At 32.3% G+C, this 27,006-nt stretch overlaps 1 protein-coding gene and 1 pseudogene across 1 annotated transcript; both read left to right on the top strand.

The window, feature by feature from the left end:
- Window positions 1-4,447: 4,447 nt before the first annotated feature.
- Window positions 4,448-6,043, top strand: LOC116336756. The gene is made up of 3 exons (XM_031760869.1): window positions 4,448-5,240; window positions 5,311-5,738; window positions 5,952-6,043. Exons 1-2 carry the CDS (start codon window positions 4,967-4,969, stop codon window positions 5,532-5,534), a joined length of 498 nt encoding a protein of 165 aa, XP_031616729.1. The 5' UTR covers window positions 4,448-4,966; the 3' UTR covers window positions 5,535-5,738; window positions 5,952-6,043.
- A 16,796-nt stretch (window positions 6,044-22,839) lies between these two features.
- Window positions 22,840-25,374, top strand: LOC116336831 (annotated as a pseudogene).
- Window positions 25,375-27,006: the final 1,632 nt, after the last annotated feature.

Here is a 27,006-nt window from a genome sequence, read left to right as displayed (position 1 = left end):
TGAAGACTGAAAACATTATTGCTCCTCAATTTTCTCAAAAATGCAAAGAAAGTTCACACCAGATAGAATAGCTTTTTGGATATAGTTTTTTTTCGATTTGCTAAGGTTTTTTTATGAAAAAAATTCTTTCAATTTGCTAGGGCTTTTGACGAAAAAAAAAATAAACCCCCCCCTAACCTCTAGGTACGCCGCTGTCTATTACCAATTGTGGACAGGCTAAATTGGCAATTATGGATGGCACAATTTCCTTTACTTTGATGCTGAATGAGATTTTGTTTTCACGTAACTTGCGTGCGCCTATTACACGTTCCGGTTCGAACCACAGTTGTTCGGCAAAAACATTCTTTCCATCGGAGCTTTTCTTGCTGTCATCATCCAACTGATTTTTACCTTTGCTGAGTTGTTTAACTAAACACCAAACTGTTGTGAATGTAAACACAATTAAGATACAACGTTTTATTTTCAATCTTTTCACCATTAATGTTTCCTTCTTTAACTAGTGATTGGGACTGGCGATTACAGTGAAATTCGCCAGCTCTTTTATACAAATATCGAATATATTGGTCGGTTGGTTTTAAAGTGTTATCAAGCCGATGCCAGTCGTTTTATATTTAACCTCAGGTGCAAGTGTGAGAATTGCTTAAACCGGCTATTCAATTACAAGTCAAATGAAACATCAGAAATAAATGTCATTGTGTTATTGCAAAAAATTCATTTCCAATTTACCGAACTGCTATCGTATTCGGCCCAATAAATGCTGTAACTATCACTTGACTCAAGTGATTTGAGTGCGATATTTTTGTATGCGATGTTAATTCAAAACGTATGAATTTAAACGTTTAAAAATGTATAATAACTTACCAATTACCAAATTGATAAAGAAAATGTTCGTTTTGCAATTTTTACTTTATTCAGAAAATTTGATGATAACTTGAATACATATTTATTTAAGTATTTTTGTGATATATTTGTTGGATATGTAAATTCACATGCCGAATTTTAAATTGATTGGAACTATATGTTTTCCATTTTTTGAAATTCTCCTATTAAAGTTCATTTTATTTTCTTGTAAACTGCATAAAATATTGTCATCGTTAATTTTTTTTTTCAACTCAAAAAGTAGTATTTGTTATTCTCGTGCGTATGATATTTTCTTAATTTTGTAATGAATACGTCTATGCGGATACATTTATGATTAAAAAAAGTACATGGAATCATGCTTGTTTTCACCGTCTTGATTCGTTATAAAGAGAATATACGATGTCGCCAATGATTCAGCAACAGCAATTTCCTATTGTTGTGCTCCTTTTTTCACTACTGCTATCATTGTTATGTATGTATTATGTATATATTATCTTGGACTCAATGTTTACTGCGATAAAATTTCAAATTTTTAGCTCTTAGCTCAACATTTTCGCATTGTACAAGTTTTCTCTTTGCGTACGGAACATGTTTTCATAGTGAATTATTATATACACATTAGTGTCAAACTTTTAACATAAATATGAGATATGACTCAGTAGATTGCTTTTCTTTTCCCTTTTATTTCTTCTTATGACAATGAAGCACTTTTTTCTTTCTTTGCTGTTATTTTTTTTTCTGATATTTATTTCCTGTTTTCTTTACTGAATCACTTTTTAATAATTTGGTAAAAAAACAAATCGTACAATAAGTGATTTGATTGCGCAGTTGAATAAAAATGAATTTTCTATCAATTGATTTACGTTTCATTATGGATTTTTTGTCGATGCCATCACTGGCTGAGCCACCTATTTAGCTTTCTTTTAAATTGATTTTTCATTAATTTGCTATGGTTAAACATTTGTTTTTTTTTTTTTTTTATAAGTTTTTCAAAATTCTCATTTTATTGACTAATTTTAAATGATTTTTTTATCGTATTTCAAATTTTATTCGTGATATTGTTAATTTCATAACTTTCATGTGTTAAAACGAATCAGAAATTTTCAACAACCTTCTGTAAAGTCAAACACTTCCCAGCAAACAAAAATGTAACGTTTTTTATCTATTTTAACGTTGAAAAATGTAACGCTTTCACCCATTTCGGTGGTCATTTTCGTGTCAAATGGAAGGTAGATTATAGGCATAAATAGTTTACAATCGATATCAATTTTCTATAGAAAAAAATGATGATTTTTCAACTGTTCTTATAAGACTTCTTCAAAGAACTAACGTTTTTGTTTTACAGTTTTGGATGCCTTTTCGGAGGTGTTGGTGGAAGTGGCTATTTCAGACGCTGAAGAATATCCATGAACATTACATTCAGTTTTGCTTTCGTTGGTTTACATACATTTCTATACACACATAGTATGACTTTGTATGATACAGTTTCTTACTACTTCTTATGTTAATAAACAAAACGATTGGCAAGCGAAGCGAGTGAAAAGGATGAATAAACAAAAAATTCATGGTTATTGAATTTTTGTAAACATTATCGTTATAAGCGTCGTATTTCTTTTCACTCATTGTTTAGATGTATAGAATGGTGTTGTTGTTGTGCGTTTGAAGAAAAAAATCAACACAACATTTCAATGTGAATAAGTTTTCATGGAAAAGAGCATGCGAATGTGTTGTGTTCAAGTAACTCAGATTCGGTTTTTGTATTAGTATTAACACATCGCATCGGCATCTCAATTGAATTTGTATGACATTTGTTGTTGGTCACATTGCCGATTTACAGAATTTAGTTGCTGTCACAACGAAAATCGCATTGGCCCTCATTTTTTTGTTAATTATTTCGCTGCTTTTGGCTTTTATTTTGCTTGGTTCTGTTCAGTGATTGTTGTGCGGTTAATTAGAAATCTAGAATCATTCGCAAACATTGTGTTCGGCATACAATCAAATAAACTCATCATTTATTTTCCGCTCATTCTCAAATCAATATGCATTTTTGTGCGATTTTAAAATAAATGGAAGCATTTACGGTGAATTTTGAGTTTGCTTCTGTTTTTAGTTTAAAATAACAGAACATCCACAAAATAGCAACGTAAGAAATCCAAATTTCATCACCATTTGTGTCAATCGTTCGATCAACGCAGTGAATTAGTTTATTGTATTTTTTTGTGAATATTGCTTCATTGTTTCTAAGAAAGAGAATTCATATCAAAATGTGAAATTCGAATGATCCAAATTGGAATGAAGTGTGCTTGAAAATTGTCACATCATCACATTGAGGCACACATTTGTAACGCAACGAAACGATGATTTAAGACTGTGTGACAAACTGCAAGGATTTTTCGCAAACGAGAATCATTTTGATCGTTGACAGTTTCAGTTCAGACAACATACTCGTTGGGTGAGGTTCAGAATATAAAGTGCATACGATCGATTTGAAGCAAAAGAAAGGTGAAAAATGAAGCGCAAGAAAGAAGGAGAGTATGAAAACACACAAAATAGGACCGTCAAACAAACCCTGAACACCATTTTGCGTCCAAAATTTCGGAAAAGTTTTCGTATTTTAGTGTTCACATGGTGCCTCGCAGCAACGCGCATTTCCACACTGGCCTCATTGTTGCTACTTTATTACGCAAACAAAGCCATCGACCAGGATGAATGCGACGAAAATACAGACTTTTTCGATGGCAATGGCAAAGAGGTAATTTATAATTACTTCCACGATGTACTCTACGGAAACCATCAAAATTTGCCGTTTGAATTTTTGTCGATCGTGAGACGAGCCTGTCCTCGTTTTATTTGGCCCCATCGTCATGGCATGGGAAATGCATTCAATGCAATTGTCGATCAATACATCAAGAATGTTCAAACCAATCTTAACACCTGGTGCAAACACATAAAGAAGTTTTTCACTATGAAACAATACGAGTTGAATCGAATGCTACGGATTCATAGTACTGATGAACAGTTAATCACAGACAAAGATGTTAATCATGCTGTGTCTGCTGTAGTACATCAATATTATGCACGAACAACAGGAATTCGAACGCACAACATGTATATATTGATAGCGGAAGCGGAAAAAATTGGTGTGCCTGTAAATCAGAAATTGAAAAAATACGTCAAAGAAAACTGGTTTGCGTCACTTCGTTTTTTCTTGAAAATTCAACGTGCGATCGACGAATTTCATCGAAATAACAATTATCTCTCACCGACAACGTGGCAGTGTCATTGGTGTACATCGAACCAATAAAACCTGAGTCGATCGGATTATCATGGGAACGAATTCGTCACATGTTCGAAGTTCTCAAGTGTTTCGTTTATGAAATTGGCATTGATCCGGGTTTTCGCACATGGAATGCCACTGTTCGTCGTCACATTGAAACCGACATAGAGGTAAATATTTCAAATGTGTTTTTTTGTATCCCCAGTTATTAGTGATTTTGATGTGTTGAATTGATTGTATCGAAACAATGCCATATTCATTCAATTTATTTGTATGGTTTTTTTTTGTCGTTTTTGTGCTATAGGAAAACATCACCGTTGACGCAAGAGAATACCACTGGCTGGCTCGATACAATCAGCGCGAGAAAAAAGGAAAAAGATATCGAAAGGAATTCCAGGAAGAGGAAAGAGCGCACATGGAATCGTTCATTTTCATGCCATCTCCAAAAGGAAAATTTGTTTGGAAATTCTACATCGAAACTCGAGTCGCAATGATGGACAAAGCCCTTACTGTGTATTCGCAACGAAAATATGTTCGGTTAAAATTCGATCATTACTCTGATTCTGTTCATGCAAGTGATGAAACAGCCAAAATACAGCTGCGAACTCACCTATCGGCATTAAAAAACGTCAACGATGTCCGGGCACACGCAAACTGGTGGCCAGTTTCAAGAAACTAGGAAATGTTGTCATCAAATTCATTGACGAATGGAATACATCACAGCATTGCGCCAAATGTATCAATCGTTTTGATCCACGTACGAAGAGTCATCGCTTCAAAGTATGCCACAACTGCCTGCAGACTGGATATCAAGTACGAGACGGTGTTATGATTTTGCCAAAGGTTATCATCACAAAAATGAGTAAGCGACAAATGCAACGTCTTCGCAAACGAAAGCGATTGGAACAAGCTGCCCAGCCAAACAATGTTGTTCAGCCAATTGTTGCATATCCAAATCCACCACAACCACGTTTAGTTCCCAAAATCGTAGTATTATTCAAAATGGAACTAAATGACGCCGGTGAATGGGTATATGTAGCAATGCAAACCAAAACCGTTTGGGACCGGGACATAGTTGCGGCCAAATGTATCATGTACAAAGGTAATCGAAATTGATTTATTAGATTTTGTTTGAATGTTTATTATTTGGTTCGTTGTGTTTTCAATGATAGGCCATTGTGAGGTGTTCGGTGAAGAAATCCATGCATCACTGAAACGTCCACGACCACCACCTCATGTCCAGTTACCTGATGAGCCAGCCGATGAAGACGACAATTGGTACGACGAATGGTTCTATGAGAACTACGACGAGTGGTACAACGTAGCGGATAACGGCGAAGGCATTTGGGGGGAAGACCAGTTTGGAAATATCATTGTGCATATGCTTGACAATTAATAAACAAACACCGACGTCGTTTAGTATTAAGATTAGAAAAAATAATGTAACAAATGTTACTTAGCTAGGCTTGATTTAGTATACATAAGTGTGCTATCTGTGGCCTTGCAAACTAATTAGATAATAATTAGGTCTTGATGAATCCAATTTTGGATCATTGGGATAGTCGTACAACTGCACCGCGTACATCTCGTACGTTTGTAGGTGAGTAGAGTTCATTGAAAAAAGCGCTACTGATAACTATGAATCAAATCAACTTTTATATTATACTAATTGATTTTTTTCTCTTTTTCTCTTCCATTGGTGACGTTGAATATGACTGAAACTACACACAAATCCGGGCCCAATTTTGACTGTGAACATATGCCTGGAATGGATGATTTTGCGCCAACAATTGTTCCTTGGGTTATTTGATAGATGCAAACACATCGAATTTGTGCCATTTTTAAATAAAAATATTTTTCATTTTATATATTAATTTGTAACAAAAAACCCGAAAATATAGCCAGTCATTTTAATTTTAGTGTTGAATAATTTTGAATTCGAATTGCTGACCAATGTCAATTTTTCTAAATCTCAAAGAAAATGATTTAAATGTTTATATTCATTTTAAAAATTTTAACGTTTGCAAGAAATAAATATTTTTATTTAATAATGTTTTGGAAATAAAATGTTGATATTTTACAGAAAATCGTGGAAACAATGCCCAAAAATTGGCTCCGAAAACTGCTGTAATATTAAAATTTGTTTTTATGAAATTTAATTTGTAGAGAATGATTTTTTTCCAACAATTTTTGTTTTCCGAAAGAAATTTTTTAGTAAAAGTACTACTTATTTTATGAATCAAGAGTAATGCGAATATCATGTTTACGAATTGTGTTAGTTGGCCTAAATTCCATTTGATAAAATATATATAGTATACCGAATACTGTATTTAATGATTAACTGAACAATTTTACTGTGTATTGAAGTTAATTTTAACAACAAGCGCTTAAATCGACTAACGTTTGTTTCTGAATGAACTTAGAATGTGAAAGTGATTTTGTATGTAAAATGCTTTCGAGAATAAACTTTTAGCACATAAAAAATGATTTTTTTAATCCGATTTAGAATTCGTACAAACCAGAATATTTAAAGTCAAAAGATGTTTTCTTCTCATTGTTGTAGTTGATAAAATTTAAACCATAAATTTAAATCAAATATTCTTTGCAAATATAATTACGAGATTGTTAATCTATTTTCCAGGAGAAACGGTTTGAAATAAAAATAGAGAGCGTTATTTGTTTATATTTTTCTGTACTAAAAAGAAACTGTCATTAATGCCATTCAAACTTAAATTTACGAAAGAAAAAGAATGCGAGTAATATTTTGTATCAACCAAAAGAAAAAAGATGGAAGAACGTAATTCCGTTGTTGAAAAAGGCAATATGAGAGTGGAAAAAAATTTAGGGTACAAACAAAATGTCTGTATTTAATTCGGTTCCTTATGTACGCGACACACACCACATTTGTATCGTATAAACGACATACAGTCGGGGTATATCGTTTTAAGTATGCATTGGTTATTATATAATATAGTTATGTCTATAGTTTAAAATGATGTACGCGACTTGAAAACGGGGAAGACGTTTATTAAATGCAATGTAATTGTACGGTTCACATTGATGTTGAGAATTCTGATTGCTTGTCATTTAACATTTATATTGTAGAACGCACATTTTGAGACGAGAAAAGAGAAGATGAAGAAATGGAAAAAACAAATTGAGAACAAGATTTTTTATGGTTTGTCAAAAAAATATATAGGAAGTCTAGTAAATAGAATTTTTGCCTCGATGCCGCATACACGCGCCCCTGCTGATTTCGATAAATTTTCTTTTGGCATAATGTACCAGACAATATATTGAACTAACTGGTCATTTGAGCTGACAGTACGTTAGCCAGCTTAATGGACTAAAACAATACAAGTTATTGTTTTAATGAACAATCACTGCTATTAAAACAAGAAAAGTGATTCATCATTAAAACAATAACGTCTATTGTTTTAGCCCATTTAGCTGGCTAACGTACTGTCAGCTCAACTGACCAGTTAGTTAAATATATTGTCTGTAATGTACACGGTTTTTATGATGTGCGTTTCACATTTTTTTTAAAGTAAGATTGACTTTAGTATCTTCACCAAATCTGTATGACAAAAGAAGCAGCTTATTCATTAGAAAGTTACAAAGGATCGTTGGCATTGTTTCCGTTGTGGTCTTTTCATTGTTTTGGCTATATAATTTTTCTTGTAATTTGGCAAAGAACTACAAAGACATTAATAATATTATCGCTGGTATGCATATATATATGAACCGTCTCTTTATTCCCCTCCCTATTTAATATTTTGTTCGGCGTTTTCGCTTGTAAATTTTGCGTGGTTGGCTATCGAAATATCGGTTGAAATAATTTTCAGTGTCGACAGCTGCATTTGGTAAGTTTTTGGGTATGAGCGTATAATAATAATAATAATAATAATAATAATAATAATAGCAGTAAGAAGCGTATATCATGTTTGTGCGTTTGGCGAAGCAATAGTATAAAATACCAAACTCCTTTTCGTATTATTTTGGCAGATGAAGAGCATATCACCACCATTACGCATAACCATTGGTTGTACGATATGCGTTTTTGTTAATATTGAAATCAATAAGGAATTACTTAACATTTCGTCTATTTTTGGTCGTTTTATTATTGTTTAATGTGGCGCGCGATAGCGACCAAGATTCACGTGATACGGGCACATTCAAAATTATTGAAGCGTTCTCATGTTGTCTTCATGTTTTCTGTTTGAGTTTTTGAGTGTTCTCTGTATCGTCTTATTGCTGTTTATCATCTGACCAGTAAAATCAGTAATAAAAGTCTGTATTTTGAGAACGCTCTTTCTATTGAATTTATAGCACATTAGATGGTAGACAACGTCCATCGTATGTATGTGTGTGTGAATGTGTGTTTGTTTTCGTGCATTTGTATGTGTGTCTTTGTGGTACGGGCTATGGATTTTTTTTTCTAAAATCATAGAAATGACTAACCATACCCCCTACGTTAACTTGAACTAGTACTCTCAGAGACTTTTCAAAGAAAATAATCTGAAATCTGGCTAACCTTATATTTCAATATGTTGTTCAATGTTCAATCTAACATGCACAAAAAGTTGCTATATATGCTTGCATTTTCCTGTCAGTATGGACTATGCTCGTTTGATCTACAACTGTAATGGTCTCCATAATGTCGAGTGAACGCAAGACGACATCGATTCCTTGATGTGATGCAAAGCATCAAGTCAAATTAAGACGTACGTTTTTCATTATATGTCCAAACAAACGAGAGAAAGAAAGAAAGAAAGAAAAAAAACGATTAGAAATGTGAAAAATGTATAGAACGAACGATGAAAGAGATGTACAAAACGGTAGGAAGGTTAAATGCTTTTTAATTAAATATTTATCGCAGCAAGTGGAGCCCATAAAATAAACTGTGTATTTCCAGGCCATAACAGTGAATGTGCGTGCGCCTTCGACAATGGTGCGAAATAGAATATTGATGAACATACAAGATGATTGCAAAATTGAACGAACAATATTTACGTTGAACGAATTGAAATGTCGCAATGCTCTTTGAACATTTTGAAGTGAAATCGAAGTATGGCCAAAAATGTTTTATATGCTTAATTTCATTTGTCTGATGCCATCTCAAATGAATTGAAGCAGCATTCAATTATCTAGAAAATAGTATTCGATTTGTGAGACATTAGAAAATGCGTCTTCTTTAAGCAACAAATAGAAAATTTTGTCCTCTTTTTTCTTCTCAATTGTATGTTTAACACAATTATTCATGAATTTATTGTCCGAAATAATAATAATACAGATTGTGTGTGAGTCGTTCAAATTCTGTAGTCAGTTTTGTTTTTTAGTCGTTGAAATTTTGGTCAAATGTTTTAATTGTTTTTTTTTTTTTTTTTTTTTTTTTTCAAATGTTCATATTCATGTGAATGTTGACCTGTAATGGGATAAAATGATCGGTTATTATGAGTGTGGCGAGAATAATTCTATAATATTAATTTTTCTATAATATTTTCTAAATAGTAGCCTCGACCGACCAGACCACAGCGATTGTGTACACGTAAATGGAACGTTTATGTGTTATTTGTATCATTTATATTGTTTTTTTTTTGTCTCTGGATCCTTTTGAAATCAAATCGTAGTAAAAAAAATGGAAATCGATGCAATAATTTCGTTTGTTTTTAATTTTAATGTTAGCATTTTGTAAATTTTATGTTTTTAAGTTCGAGCAATTCATGTGTTACATTTCAAATATGATAAATATTCAAATTTTGTTTCTTTTTTTCGGTGAAATTCTTCGAATATTGCGAACTATAGTTGATTCTCATGACATGTTACAACTCTTGTTAAAAAGGTTGATGCACATAAATCCAAAAAGAAATTTTTTTATCAATTATGGTACACAGTCAATCTGGCACAGTCTGAATGTAAGATTGAGTTTATAATTTGAATGGATCAGATTTTCATTTAAAAATATTTTCCCAGATATTTCATTTTCAGTCGCAGCTAAAATTTTGTTTTCAATACATAATTGCATTTTGAAATTATAATTCATCTATACTGGCTAAATGTCAATCTAAATCTGATAATTGACAACAATTTTAAACGTCATGTTCAAACCGTATTTGCAGTAGATAAAATTTCGTTTGGCTAAATAAGACATTTGAATGAAAAGCGGACAAATTAGTAAATTTCTTCTTTTTTTGTTTTGTTTTGCTTTCGTTTGTTTTTGGATTGACTTGGATCGGATAGTTTTGTTGATTGCGTTTGTTCGAAATGTACACTTAATGTGTGTGTTGCGGATTGGTTTACAATAAAAAAAAGGATTTGTAATTTTAAAATGTGTGTTGTGACATGAAAATAAAACGATTCGGTCGTTATTAAAAAGTTTTGCAGCTTTTAGCACTATCTAAGTATTTAAGTGGTGTGAAATGTAACTAGTAGTAAGAAATGCCAAAAATCCTGTGCTAAAAGAAATTGATTGGTACTGTTGTTTTGAATGTTGTACGTATTGCAAAATACGTTATACTTCATACTGTGTTTTAAGTTTCGTTTCGATATTGGACATGAAAAGAAAACTTTCTAATAACAAGCTAAAAAAAAATCATCATAAATTTTGAGAAAATATACTTAAATGAAACGCCGATTGCGTTATAACTGCGTTCCATTCGGCTGTTTTACTTATGAAGATGCGTGGAAAAAGTATGTGTGTGTATGCGTGTTTTTTTCTTTTCTTTTTTTTTGGTTTCAGTTTACCGTATACAATAGGATAAACAAAATTATACTTATGAAATGAGTGATTCTCCTCTCTGTGCTCGCTGCAGGTACATTCGTTTCCGTTTATATTCTGGCCGTTGGTTATATTTAAATTGTGTTTTTTTTATCTACCGCGTGCTAATATCTTGAAAACACTCTGCTGATGCTGTGGCTACTGCCGCTGATTGTGAGACTTTCTCTCTTTCCTTTTCACATTTCCCCTGAAAGTGTCTGGTTGATGATGTAGTGGTGACGGACGCGTTGAAAGCTCAGTGTTTTTTTTTGTGGTGGTAACTTTTCAGTCTATGGTAGGGTAACGCAATCATTTTCTCCTTTTCTCCAGGATGCGCTTCTCCTTTTCCACAGAATATTGTGAAAATTGACAACGGTATTTTGGCTGTCACAACAATTCTTCATTTGTTGCCTGTTTGAGTTTTCTTCTTTTTTTCTCTTTTTTTTGTTTTCGAAAAATATTTTTATGCTTGTTGTTCAGAAAATGTTTTTTTGGAGCTGTTCTGCTTGGCGTTGTTTTTCATCTTTTTCAAACATGTTGACGTCCAAATATGTTCTGCATTATTTTTTTTTTTACAATTTTTGTTTCTTCGTATGTTTCTTTTATTTTATTAACAATTTTTGTTGTTTAAATTGATTGACAAAACGATTTTTTTATATCTGAAATTTTCAAGTAGAAAGAAAATATTAATTACATTCAAATTTCAGATTCAGACTTTGTTTGATTGTTTTAATAACTAAACATTTTAATAATTTTGAAATTGAAAAAAAAAACTTCAAGTAAAAATGTTCGAACTTTGGAAAAGAATATTATCAAATTTAATTTAAGATTGAAATCTTATTAAGATTATTTTATATGAAAAAGATCTTGAAAAACACTCTAAAAATATGTAGGTTTATTTTATTTTCATTCAAACACCATTAGTTGATGGCATCTTCATTGCTACGCTTAAACGAAACGCAAGCAAAATTCGGACGCAACAACAAAACTCTAACTTTGTTGATTTCTTTTTAAAACATGAGCATCAATTTTGTATGCATTTAAAATAATAAGTAGATGGATTCATTCACTATTTTTTGTGCATAGTAATTAGATAACACCATAAAATATTCACTCACTTTCTCAACGATCACGATATTGATACAAATAATATGAATACATACCTTCAGAATAACTTCATTGAAAAACTGCAACAAGGATGATATATTTCTTTTTTTCACTATTTTTATGTGTGTTTTATTTTTCACGAAATTATCACAAAATATGTTATAAAATTGTAATTTGAAAGCGTAAAAAAGCAATGAAATTGTTATACTAATTGTTAATGGTTTTGAGTTTCGAAAGAAATGGTCTGAATAAATCGAATATTTTTTAGTTATCGGTACGACGATATAAAATCGTACTCGCTTGTAAGTGATGATTTCTTAGTCTTACATCTTGTACCATCGATGAATTTGATCAGACTAAACAAAATTCATGTACGACATCGCAATTTAATCAAGGTGAGTATGGCACAATTTCGTTCCATCTCGCTCTTATTTAATTCAATGAAATCAAAGACCACGAATACCATAGAAAAATATACGTGCAAAACCGTATTCAACAATAAAACGAACCACCAAAACTTGAACTTCCAGTTTTTGATTCTTGTTCCCTATTTGAAGATTATTGAAATTCGCTTGGCGAACCACCAGCGGCATGCAGCTGGACCATTTCCACTTTCATTTGATCGCAGGAAAATCAACGTAAATATCTGGTTTTTTTGAACAAAAAAAAAAGAGAAAAAAAGAATAATAGTGAATCTGAGCTAAATTATCATTATAATAAGTTGGTCGGCATCAATAGAGATGTTTTGTGTACAGATTTTCCTAGTTTTTATTTGGTCGCATGATTTTCGAAATTTATGACGAATGTTGTTGTGTTAAAACTCGTTTTTCCAGTAAACCAGACTATTGTCATTCTTTACGCGACTGATAGAAGAAGATACATATGCATAAAATCCAAGTAAATGAATAAAAATGGGTTGATTTTCGTCTGATTTCACATTTTATGCAGAAAATGTTTACCAAAAAATATTGCTTCTATAGATGTTCCATAGCATGAAAGAAAAAAAATTATTCGCTTAATCACAAAATTCATCACATTCAAACGACTTTTTTTATAAATGATTCTAATCGCTGCTTCCAGTAAATGACAATGTATTTACAACACAATTGTTATATGTTATTTGGTCGTTGAAGAAGGGTTGAATCGCAAATTCTCCACTTTTGTTGCAGTTACGCTTTGATTCGGCAAAATGCAATTATATAATTCTATAGAATACATACAAACTTTCTATTCGAAAGAAATTTTTTAAAACTGAAAAATATTCAAGAAATTTCAAATTTATTTAAAACTTTTTAGCGAACGTTATTAATTTGAATTCAATTGAAAAGTTAATACGAAAGTGGATCCATTTTCCCAAAATAATTTTTTTTCCTAATTTTTCAAGCTAAATGAGCATAAAAACTAAATCTTATAAAATGTACTGTGATCAAATACCTAGTATTCGGATAGAATCGATTGAAAAACAAAACACAAATAAATTAAGTTGATTTTTTTTTAAATATTCGCAGCATTTGATTCTGAGCACCAATAGATGGCGTCGGTATATGTTCAATTAATTGCACAGAAATTGCAAATTTGAATTGTAAAAATTCACATTCGTTTTGCATTTGAATACATAATGATGGAATGAATACATTTGAAAGGTTTCATTTAAATATTTGAAATAACGACAAAATAAACGATTTCATTGCTATTTTCATTTCACATTATACGATAAATCCGTTGAATTTTTATTCAGCAATGCAAAAATATGTGTAAACCGGTTATTGCTATGGCCTATTTCACTAACCAGAAATCAAATATGCCATTGGACAGGGAAAAAAAACTAGAAACCAATGATACTTTTTATGTGTAATTCTGTGAATGGTTGGTGACCCGGCCTTTGGTGTTCAGCAAACAGTACAGCAAGGGGATAAAATTAAGCGATTTTTGTGACCTATTGTTTCCAAATATGCGACCATAGATTCGTCGTCGGTCACGCAATATACAAAATGGAAAGAAAAAAAAACTTGATGTTGCGTCAAACAACTCTACTTGTGCGATTTACACAGTTTTTGAGTGAAGAGGAGCTTTATTGCTATTCGTTGTGTCGTCGATTGTTATGAGGTGTACAATTGCTTAACCTTAGCAAATGGGACCTTTGGCCGATAAAGTTCAGCGGTGAACGGTGAAGCTGAGAAGTGATGCAAACAAATGACCTATTTGGTGTCGTAGGTGCCATTCTATTGTATTCTTCTAAAAAAAGTATGGCCTTTTTTTATAAATGATTCAATCAAAAATTACACGGTTTGCCATGGTAAAAGTCAATGATCCACTAGATATTGGTTTAGTAAATAAAAGGTGAAAAAACGTCATTAAAAAAATTTATTGTTGGATGAATTAATTTTTATTAAAAATTAATTTTTGTTTTTCATTCGGACGCCGGAAAAGAGCGCATTTGCATGCGACTAACATTTATAACATGTATTGCTTGTATGTTATACGATATATAACTTATATCATTTCCATTGTAGTACAGTTCAATCATTTCATTCGATTGAACTGCGAATAGAAAGAGTAAAAGAAGATGGTGAAAAACTTTTGGTAATTTCATTCTGTGTTTGTTTATAATTACAATGTTGGATTTGTTTGAGAAGTTTGTTCGACTCATGTTAAGTTACGACAATATAAAACCTTTTTCGACAATCAAAACGAACATGTATCATCAAAAACAGAAAAAAAGAAGATAAAGAAACATTGAGTCCATAATAAAGAAAATGTTTTATGAAAATTCACAACAACAATGGCAAACATGTATAAAAACAGACATGAGCGTGAACGCGAAGTAAGCGGGTACTTACTAATTCCTTTTACTTGAGCATCCAATAAGAATGAACATTTAATGTATATATGCAACATAGAACACAGTGTACAGTTGTCGTTTGTACATTACGATGCGCTTAATTTTGAATCACCCCCAAAAATAGCATCAAATTCGACTTTATTTCATGAGCTCAGTCTCGAGAACTTGAAACAAAAATTTGTAAAACGGTCAAGTATCTAAGCTATACATATACATCTATATATAAATACTTATTTATGTAGATATATACGTGCTTATATAGATATATGTACGCATCTTTGGATATACTGTATTGTAATATGTACACATGCCATACAATCGGTATATTTGGCAGCGGTATAAGGTTATTCATGGAAAATTCGATAAGTAAAAGATTTGAAAGTTTCGTCGATGGGCACTACGTATCCGTACATACATCTTTTAAATGGATGAACGTGGGTACCATTCTTGCTTTCGTTTGGGCAAAGAATATTCGAATAGAAATCGATCGTTACTTGGAAAGGGTGGGTAGTTGGTTCGTTGGTTGGTTGGTTATGAATGAACTACGTTCGAAAACAATGAAATACAACAACTGTGAATGAAGATAATGGAATAAATTGGCTCAGTGTTTTATTCGTCCACCCGAACTATGTTTTTTAACCGTATGATAAGACATGCTATAACGATAAAAACACAGCTACTGATAGCATCAGACCATTCATGAATGGCCATTTTCTCAAGTCTTTTCAGGGCTTTATCGAATTTAAAATATCCATTTCATTACTTTCAACGTTCTTAAATGACTACATTAAGTTAAAAATCAACTATTAACTACAAACCCGACTTTTATCCTTAGGTTCACTAATTAAAATGAACACACATTTATTTTTTGAGCAAATTTCGTTCTTCTTAATCTCATGCTCGAGTTTTTCATTCAAAAAACAACATACAATTTTTTTTTGAAATATATTTGAAAAAGTAAATTTTATCATAATTTAGCAGATGAAGTTCAATTAATCTGACTTTAACATATATTTTACTATATTTTTATTATACAAAGTAACGTGCAAATTTTTCCCGCATTTCAAATATATAAATATATGAAGATGTTCGTAATTTTTTTTGAAACACATTGAGCTGAAATATATTTTCTCTGGAGTAAACCGACAAAAAGAAGAAGTATTACTATAGTTAGAATTTCATTTATTTCAAATTAAAATTTCTCTATTATATTATGTATGGTATTTGAACCTTTATAAGACACATACTAATATTATTTCTAATCTTCCACGATATATGTGAATTTACACACTACTGAAATTCTAAATAAGAAAATATCAAAACAGGCCATACTATGAATTTCTTTTAATCGCATCTCTTTCATTTGTATCTTGAACATGTTTATTGTTTGCATAATTATTTTCATTTCTTGAAAAAAAAATCGGCATATAATTTCTAAATTTATGTATTTACATTACTGTTTAACTTTAAATACAGACATTCTAATTTTAATATAATTTCATCACATCATGGTATGTTATCCATTTATTAAAGATGGTATCGATTTGAAAATGTAGGAGCAGTTCGGAAAAATCGATTTAAAAATTATGAAAACCATGAAAATCCGTTCCTTTCAAATGTTCAATTGCCAAAATTCTATATTATCCGACTTAAAATAATGAAAGTTGGAAAATATAACGAAGAACCTTCAGTGAATGTTGTTGGAAAATTGCAGTGTAAGGGCTTTCTCTGTTTGCTTACCAGTAAACCTTTCAATATGTTAGAGCCCGATTTTCGATTTTTTGCATTTAATCGGTAGAGAGACCAAAAAAAAATAATTTGAACCATCTTTACCCCTCGGTGTTTCCATGAGTACCATGAACTAATCACGATGATCTATGTCATAAACGACTGGAGATAATCGATTACTTTCTTGGACAAAGTCTAAGGGGAATTATCTATACGTTTATACGGTTTATACTCAAGTATTTTTTACCGAATATACTTTAAATAGATGAATATACGCTGCATATATGCGTATAAACCACACATATACGGAGCTATTTATCTTATACGCAGCATATTCGTAACTTATTTTATTCGATATTTTCCCCTAGGGCAAAGTTGTAGCCCTTAAGGAGACGAAAAAATATTTATACTACGGTGACCCTACCCGGAGGGGGGGCTAAAAATGACCTTTAAGGGAAATATAAAACATATCAAGCGGATTTTGACACCTCAAATGTCAAATGGGCAAATATGTTTCTTCCCACGAAAGTTACGTCTATCCATGTACTATCCACTGACATTTTGACTCGGACCCCCGGGGCGACCCAGTTTGGGAGGCACGGGTCCGAATTTTTGAAAAAAAAAAAAAATTGAAATCGCCCAAATGGGGTCAAAAACCGACCCAAATCAAAAATTGACCCCATTTTACATTGACACACCTTACATTGCATGACCCTCCGACCACCTCCTTGGATCCTTAAAACGGGTCGAAAAGTGAAAAAAATCGATTTTTCGACTTTTCAAACAGATTTTGACATTTTAAAGGTCAAATGGGTCAATATGTTTCTTCTCATGAAAGTCGTGTCTATCCACGTATATACTATGCACTGGCATACTGCTTGTATATGGGTCTGGCCAGACTCATGTGGTATGAATGTGACTATTCAGACATGTGCCTAACGGAGAGTTAAGGATCCAAGGGGTGGTCGGAGGGTTATGCAATGTAAGGTGGCCTAAGGGAATTTTTTTACGAGGAATCCAAAAATGGGGTCAATTTTTGGTTTGGGTCGGTTTTTGACCCCATTTGGGCGATTTCATTTTTTTTATTTTTTTTTCAAAAATTCGGACCCGTGCTTCCCGAACTGGGTCGCCACCGGGGTCCGGCCGAGTATAACTTACAGTCGGCTTTCAACGCGACTCGATTTAAGAAGCGCCATCTCTTTCACGCCAGGTTCTCATATATTTTTTTCTTGCAAATATTTTTTTCTTGCAAAATTGTATAAATTGAATAAGTTTTGCAATAATAATAACGAAAATAATTAATAGAATTTATAATAAATAAAAAAAATTGAAAAAACACACAAATATTTTATATTATATGTTATAATTATGAGTATAAATGACGGCCTAAGAAGAAAACAATAACATACAGAATATTCTGCAAAAAGACGAATACAAATTTATGTGAGCAAAAACCAAATATACAAACAGACAGCGCAAAGGTAAAACAGCCTACTTACATAAGAAACACATGTAAGTAGGCTGTTTTACTTTTGCGCTGTCTGTTTGTATATTTGGTTTTTGCTCACATAAATTTGTATTCGTCTTTTTGCAGAATATTCTGTATGTTATTGTTTTCTTCTTAGGCCGTCAAATATGAGTTTGGGCAAAAATGGTTCAAATTATATATTTTTTTTGGGCCTCTCTACCGATTAAATGCAAAAAATCGAAAATCGGAGTCTAACATATTGAAAGGTTTACTGGTTAGTTTAAAACAAAAACCATACGAATTGAGAAAAAAAAAGAAATTCCGTTTTCTACAATTGCTTCTAAATTTATACATATAATGATCGTTGCTTGTACTTCTTCTCACACCCGTTGGCTATATATATGCAGGACAATTTCATAAAATATCTGATTTCCTTTTAGAAATTTGGTCTTTTATTTATTCATTGTCCATTGTTTTATATTTTCCCTTTTCCGATTTGACTATTATATTCGTTCGTAGTATTTTTCCTTCATTTGCCCATCGAAATACAACTCTCGATACATGTACGTATATGTGCATAAAATTTTAAAGTCGTATATGTGTTCGACGTCTATCGTTTTATGTTGACCGAAGTGTGTGTGTGTACGTTTGTATGGGTATACGTTGCTTCGTCTTCTCTCGAAACACGATGTGTTTTTCTCCCTTTTTTGTGTCCATTAATGTGTATTGATGCTGCAGCCGCTGTTGCTACTCATGATGCTGACGCTGATGCTGAGATGTTGGTGCTGTTATTATTACCATTTGTCCGCACAACCATGATGGCACACACAGATGGTTTTTCGTGAATACCATTTGCTTCGTGAATATAATATTTTACTTGCGGGCAAAGAGAAACGAAAAGAAATTCAAAATACACATCTCAAACTATATTAGAAAATAAAGGAAAATAAGTAGGGGTTGAAACTTTGAAACCACGCCTTACTTAATAACCTTCAAATCTCTTCACTAGGTGTATACGCATACACAGCACTTGCATTACTATGTATTGAAGAATTTGGTCAAGGCACTACATCATCACGCCATGATTAAAAAATCTATATATAAATATATTCAAAACACCAAATGTAAGGACAAAAAATGTCGACTCTTCCTTCAATTACGAAGACACAATGTTTTTTTTGTTACTTCGAAATTTTGCAATATATTCAAGGTATCCACAATAATTAACTTCATTTTAAATTGTGTAAATGATCTTTGGAGTCTCTCGAGATGTGGGTATTGCTGTTATTTTAATCACATACACGTGTATAGTTTCCAACATCATACAAAAAAATTATGATTAATTATTCAGAAAGTTATGAAGGTTTTTATAATTAGTGGATAAAACTGTATGAGAAGACAGATTCGATTTATTGAATGGATTACTCATTTTGATATTCGTATTAGACCAAGAGCCACTCTAACAAGTAACTTTTTTTTTGCTTTATGTCAGAAAACTATATTGAACCATGCAGCTAGACATAAACTAAACAAATAATTTTACGTTTATTACTTCAGCCACCCACTTCGCGAAATCTGCACTATTATTCGCGGAGCTGGTTCAATATAGTTTTCTGACATAAAGCAAAAAAAAAGTTACTTGTTGGAGTGGCTCTTGGTCTATATGTGTGAGTTTTTATCAAAAAAAGAAAAGTTAATCGATAACGAAACGTTTTTGTCTTTGTTTATATTATCCAATAAGTAATGACATGCTCTGATCCGATATGGCAGGATTTTTTCTGTCACTTATAGAGATATATGAACCATGTTTACTACATTATTAATTCATACCAGAGAGAATGAACCCTTTTCTTATTCATCACATCATGACTGTCAATATATTTTGGTCGGAATAATATCCTATTAGTATGTGAAACTCGAACTGAAAGAAAAGTGATAAGCATTAAAATTGTCGCATTTATGTGCAAAATTAGCATGAAAAGTAATTGTATTAATTTCTTGAAAGGTATTCAAAACACCGAATTGTAAATAAGACGAATGAATTAGTCTTTCTGAGAGAGTGCTAGAACAGTGAATAAAAAATATAAATCGTACCATTTCTAAATAAAACTCAATCCATAATTCGTCTACAAAATTCCGAGAAAAGGGAAAGTAGAAAACATGGAAAAATCAGCGCAAAGAAAACGTAAAACACAGACAAAGAACACAATTCGAAATTGTTGAGAATTGTGAGAGCGAAAAAAAAACACGACCAAAATCATATGTGCCAATTCGACGATGTCCAACGTTTTATCATGAATGTTGAAATTCGTAAAGATTTATTTATCTGACTTATATTGCGAGTCTCTCGTATATCATACATGCATATTTCATGTACGAAGCTGAAACTGAGAATCAATTCAAATCCACACAACTCGTTATAAAGCCACACGACGAAAGTGTAGAATTCTTACCTTTGGATTGAACACCGCACGCACACTGCGGCCAACGGACCTAGGGGCCAAAAGCAACATTTGAAACATTCAACACACAATTGCGCAATTTTGTCGGGATTATAAAGTGTTCAAACACTATACAAACATAGTCAATTTGTGACGAATCAATACTATACATATTTAACAATATCTGGTTATTGATTTATTTCTCTTTTTGTATATCAACATCTCTTCTCTCTCATCCAAATTTTGAATTTTCAAATGGAATAAGTTATTCTTTTTATGTAAATGTATAAATAGAGAATGCGAATGAATGAAAAAAATGTAAAAAATTGTTGTTTCCCCTAGATACAGGCTCCACTCAATAATTTCAACACACATGGCCAACGGATGCCTAGGAATGAGAGAAAGAAACAAATGAAACAAACGTCAGATTGAGAAAATATTGTGCTTTGGCTCTCGTACCGACCACCGTAAATGAATAAAACTCAAAAGGTTCGATCCTTTTTCCTTTGTTCCTCTTCCACTTGACTCCGTTTTTTCTGTAGTTGCTTTCGTATATTATAAATGAGTTTCGGTTTTTGGAAATATCTTCACATGGACCTTCTAAAGAAGAATATTTTATATTAATTCATAGAATTGGATACGTTTGTGATGCAGAATGGGAAACCGTGTTCCCCAGATACATGCATCGTTTAAACCGAATCGTACTGGTGAAATGTAAGTTTCTGTTGGTGCTTCTTCTTGTGCTAGCTATACTACTGTTTTGTTTTACTTGCCAATTCTAAAATGGCATAATTTATAAATTTTGTACATGCTTTATATTCCTCCGATTCATGGTGGTTTCCACATTTTCACAAAACACACACACACACACTTTTGTATGCATGGGTGTGCTTTCTGATTTTAGAAAACATTTCACTATTCTTGCGTTCTTTCAGTGCTTTCTTTTGCCTTCATTCACAATTCACATGTATTTTATAAGTGGTTGTATGCTATACTTGCTCTCGTTCTTCGTCTATGTGCTCTACAAAAATCGCCCAACAAAATATTTATATACTATAAGTAAGATTTATTTAGTATTGAATACTTCGATTTTTTACATTTGCATTCATAATCGTATCATAGGCTACAATTCGTTGTTGCAATTATCAAGTGAGAATTAAAGCGGGACATATTTCTAGATAAGCGAACAACTGAAACGGCAATTCTTCTAAAAAATTGATTTGAAAAAATACCATATATTCAATCCCAACAGTAATCAAATCTGGGTATCCATAGGTGAAGATGTGTAGAGCGTAAATGTTTATCCCTAGCGTTTATTAGCATGCATTGAACGTGTCTATTTACACTGAACTCATACAAAACTGGTCAATCAGGTTACAAATAGGCATCGTTGTTTTTTTCCTTCTAGATTGTGTACGCTCATTTTTGTCTGTTATTTTTCATAAATAAGCGTTTTTGAGGAAGCTTATCCGTCTACAATCGATAAATCGATGTTTTATCTCTTTATTTTTGTATTTTATTGTATTGAAAATATGTCTTAACATTTTATGAATCTAATATTATAGTATATAATAAATACACGCAAAAAATATGCGGTAAAATCAAGTGAAGATGCGGTTATTAGGTAGTGTGCGGTCAATTTTAAACTCAATGCGGTCATATTTTCATCATTTTTATAATTTTGTGTTCTAGAATTGATCGCAATTTACCGCATTAATAGTAAATTTGACCGCACACACATAAGCGTCAAAATCAAACAATCAATTCACCGTGTACGAGTGCTAACCGCCTATTTTTTTGTGTGTAATAAATCGTTTTTTTTTTTCAACTTAGTTTGTTGTTACTAACTCACAAATTTGTAAACATATATAATAGACCAAGAGCCACTCTAACAAGTAACTTTTTTTTTTTGCTTTATGTCAGAAAACTATATTGAACCATGCAGCTAGACATACGCTCAACAAATAATTTTACGTCTGTCATTACAGCCACCCACTTCGCGAAATTTGCACTATTATTCGCGGATAGAAAACACATCAATTAATAAAGCGAGCTGCATGTTTGATTTTCTGGAATATATTTTTTCTTTGCTCAAAGATTCTTCGATTAAAATTTCTGCATGAATTTCCGCATTGTTTACAAAATCTGCATGAATGAATTATGTAAAAAAAACTATCAACTTTTTTGTCAGCTTTATGTCTGAAATTTTAAACATCGATTTTTTATCATAAAATAACACTAAATTATAAAAATCTGCACTTAAATACACATATTTATTGTTTTCTGCATAAACAAAATTACATGTTTGTATCTCGAGACTACTGTCAAACCCAATCCGACATAATACAATCATTCGCAATGTCGTACAAATTGGATTTACGAAAGTCTGTCGCAAATTGTTTTGGCAGACTAAGTACAAAAGAAATTCTTCGAGTGTTTAAAGACAAGCCAATCTCACCTCGAACCATATTTCGTGTTTTAAAGGATTGCCGGGAAGGTAAGGAACCGGAAAACAAAAAGAAATCTGGTCGTCCACCAAAACTAAGTGTCAGAACAACGAAAAGTCTGCTGTCAAGTGCAAAAAACTAGATTGGTCAATCAACACGACGATTATCACGAAAATTCGAAGTTTCAAAGTCCACAGTGCATTGTATTTTAAAGAAAAACAACGTTTTCTATCGTAAACGTAAGCGAGCAGCAAAATATACACCGAGACAACTCGAAATAATACCAAAATGTTGCCGTGCATTTCGTGATAAACATTTTTCAAATGGAAAATTCATGATTTTGGATGATGAATCACACTTTACTTTTGCGCACCATGAATTGAGTCGCTTTTACACTGACAACATTGAAACAACAACAGACAATGTCAAATATGCCGGTAAGTCAAAATTTGAGCCAAAAGGTATTTCAGCGCCAGTTATTCGACCACAAGGAGCCAAAGCGATAAATTCTGACATCTATATTGATCAATGCTTGCCAAAACTGAAGCAATTCATTGAAAACCATCACGCCCGAGACGAAATCATGTTTTGGCCGGACCTTGCAAGCAGTCATTATGCGAAAAAAACATTGAATTGGCTCACTGAACAAAATATTCCTTTTGTACCGAAAAAGGACAACCCACCAAACATTCCACAGTCACGTCCAATCGAAGATTTCTGGTCGGCTCTCAAACGTAAAGTGTACGAGATGGGCTGGGTAGCTCAGAACGAGCAACAGTTGATGGGAATCAAGCGAAAGTTGAAGGAAATGGATGTATCGGTCTGCCAGAGCATGATTTTGAAGGTTCGAAGTATACTACGAAAAATTGAAGACAATGGCCCTTCAAGTGTAATTTGAATGTGCTATTCGATAGCTTATAAATAATAGTTTACGCCAATAAAAACGAATTTGATATTGTATGTTTGTTGTCCAAATGGCGAACGTCTGAATTTACTGCCAAAACTTTATGGACATATGTTATTTTCTATGAATACGCTCGAAGTAATTTGACCATTGCTGATCTTCGTGCCAAATTCGATCCATACATGAAAGTCAGATTTGGTGAAGAAGAACGATACGAAGAATTTTGGCGTTTGAACCATTATTTCGTTGGCAACTATAACTCCAGCCATGATTTTGACAAACTGAATCAAGAATTAAAAACAATTGAGAATGCAACTAATGCGAATAGACTTTTTTATTTGGCCGTTCCGCCGTATGTTTTTGAACAGGTGACGGAAAGGATCAAAATCAATTGCATGGCTGAGAAATGAGTGTACAGCATTTCTCTTTAACAAATTTTGACATCTTTTCGTTTTTTTTCATTTAATTTTTTTGCTAAAAATCGAGATTTAGCTAGAAACTAATATATATTTAAAAGCGAAAGATTTTTTTTCTTTCTCTTTTTTGTTGTCAAACAGTGGCTGGAATCGTATGGTCATTGAAAAACCGTTTGGTAAAGATAAAGAATCAGCAAAGCGATTGAATGATCATGTTACAAAATATTTTACTGATGACCAAATTTATCGTATGGATAATTGGAATGCCTTCGAAATGGTACAAAATTTGATGAACATTCGATTCGCCAATGAAATTTTCAGTTCAACATGGAATCATAAGAACATTGCTGCTTAATTGATTCGCATACACAAAATCATTTGATGCAAATTCTAGCATTGGTTGCAATGGAAAAACCAAACTTCACCGATCCAAAAGACATTCTTAATGAAAAAATAAAACTGTTGAAAAGCATCGATGTCATCAAATTAGAAGATACCGTCTTGGGACAATATGTTGGTAATCCAAATGGTGAAGGTGTTACTAAATTGGGATATAGAGATGATCCGACGATTCAAAAACAGAGACATTTGCATTAAATATCTTACACATTAACAATGAACGTTGGAATGGTGTTCCATTTATTATGCAAAGTGGTAAAGCACTCGATGAACAAAAAATTGAAGTTCGAATTCAGTATCTGACAATATTTTCGAAGAAAAATCCAAACGAAATGAATTTGTTATTAACCTGGAACAAGGATATGAAGCAATGCAGGTTAAAATGTCGATTAAATCGCCTGGAGATAGTTTTGATATCGAAGAAACTGAATTAGGACTAAACTACGCCGATCGTTATAAAGTAAACTAAACAATATTTCAATTTAATATTTTCATATGAAACATTAAAATTCTCTGTTTAATTCTCGTCACAGGATAGAAAATCATCGAGCTCATATCAACGTGTCATTTTGGACGTGATGATGAACTGATCGAGTCTTGGCGCATTTTCACACCTCTTCTGCATGAAATTGAATTCAAACAAGTGTCTCCAGTTCCATATGTGTATGGTTCTATTGGTCCAAAAGAAGCATATGAAAAATGCAGCGAAAATAATTTCCAGAACTAAAGTTCATAAAAAAATTGTAACGCATAAACAGAAAATCAATTTATTCAATAAATTCTTCATTTTCAGGATTTTTCTTAAAGTAATCTTTGCTCTCCAGATTCGGAAATAAATAAAACGACAACAAAAACCCTTTCTTCAACCGAAATTTCGTACATTTTTTATCACTTCACTCTCTTACCCATCCGAAAATCGCGATACAATAATATTTTTCAATTTCAATTATTTCAACACTTGGCTTAATTCAATTTCTCATAATAATCAATAAAAAAAAAAACATCGCGTTTCCTACCTTTAACGAATACTGAGTCTTCTATTTGTCTTTTGATTACAAGAAAAGTTGATTTGAAGTGAATACACATTCAATCCAATCCCAACAGTAATCAAATCGGCTGCCCATAGGTGAATACGTGTAGAGTGTAAATGTTTATCCCTTGCGTTTGTGTAGCGTTTATTCGCAAGCATTGAATGTATCTATATATACACTGTATTCACACAAAACTAGTCAATCAGGTTTTTTGTCTTACAAAAAGGCATCGTTGTTTGTTTGTTGTTGTTTTTTCTCCTAGATTGTCTATGCTCATTTTCATCTGTTCTTTCTCGTCGTTTTTACATTCAATTCATGTATTTTCTTTTTCTTGTTTTTGATTACATTTCTTTCAAAAGCGGTTTTTGTGTAAATCTGGAAATTGATGCTGAAGAGTCACCTCAAAGGTGATACGCTTCTTTATGAATATGCGCAAGCAGAATGATGGTACAGAAACAAAAAAAAAGAGCATAAAAGAAAACCTGTTATCATTAGAAATTTTCTCACAGTGTCCACTTTTATGTTTTAGCATCATCAAATATATTCATACATCTGCAATGGCTTTGCATCTGTCACACATTTATATGAATTTTTTGGTATCATGACGACAATTGAGGTCCAAAAATTATTTGGTATTTTTTTTCTTCATACCAGTCTTTGCCAAAGACATAAAGGTCGGTGGTCAAGCATATCTGTCTGTGTGAACTAAGATTTTCATTCTACTCGTTTCGTAACGTGAGCAAATGTTTTTTTGTGAAATTCAAACAGTTTCCTTTTATTTGTAAGACAGATTTTTAATCACTTATCTGAAATCTTGAATTAAAATAAAAAAACGAAAAAGAAAATACATCATTAGATGGTTGAAATTTAATGAAAAATTTGTGCCAACAAAATACTTGAAAAAGAGCGACGTCAAAATCAAACAAAATAGAATATGCACGTTTATCATGGATGCGAAAAGACTATGTTGCTATGACAACTTCAACGAAATTCCAAGAGTTTTATTGTTGAAAGGGTGGTTCCAACGAATTTATCTTATAGTTTTCGCCACGATGAATAACGATATACGATACATATACGGTCATATTCAAAATAATACAAGTATATAGTGTTTCTACCATGCTCAATATATTTACCTAGATATAGAAGGATACACATTAAGAAATGGAATGAAAATTTCCACTTCGAGTGTTTGCTCTCAAGGCAATAAATTTCTCTATAAGTAAAAATAAAATGATTGCCTTTTAGATGTTGGCAATGGTGGTGCGTGCAAACAAGCAAGCGTCCGATTTTGAGATTTTACACCGAAAAAAATCCGTTAAATTATT

This window comes from Contarinia nasturtii, unplaced genomic scaffold (genome assembly GCF_009176525.2).
Source record: "Contarinia nasturtii isolate CC-2019 unplaced genomic scaffold, AAFC_CNas_1.1 Cnas_scaffold_187, whole genome shotgun sequence".
NCBI classification, from domain to species: Eukaryota; Metazoa; Arthropoda; class Insecta; order Diptera; family Cecidomyiidae; genus Contarinia; species Contarinia nasturtii.
This window is presented reverse-complemented; position numbering and strand designations above follow the sequence as displayed.

Excerpts from the sequence above, each read along its gene's own strand:
- LOC116336756 (XM_031760869.1), top strand. The coding sequence starts at position 4,967 with ATGATTTTGCCAAAGGTTATCATCACAAAAATGAGTAAGCGACAAATG. Across the intron at positions 5,241-5,310 it reads CAAATGTATCATGTACAAAG|GCCATTGTGAGGTGTTCGGT; the intron begins GTAATCGAAATT and ends TTTCAATGATAG.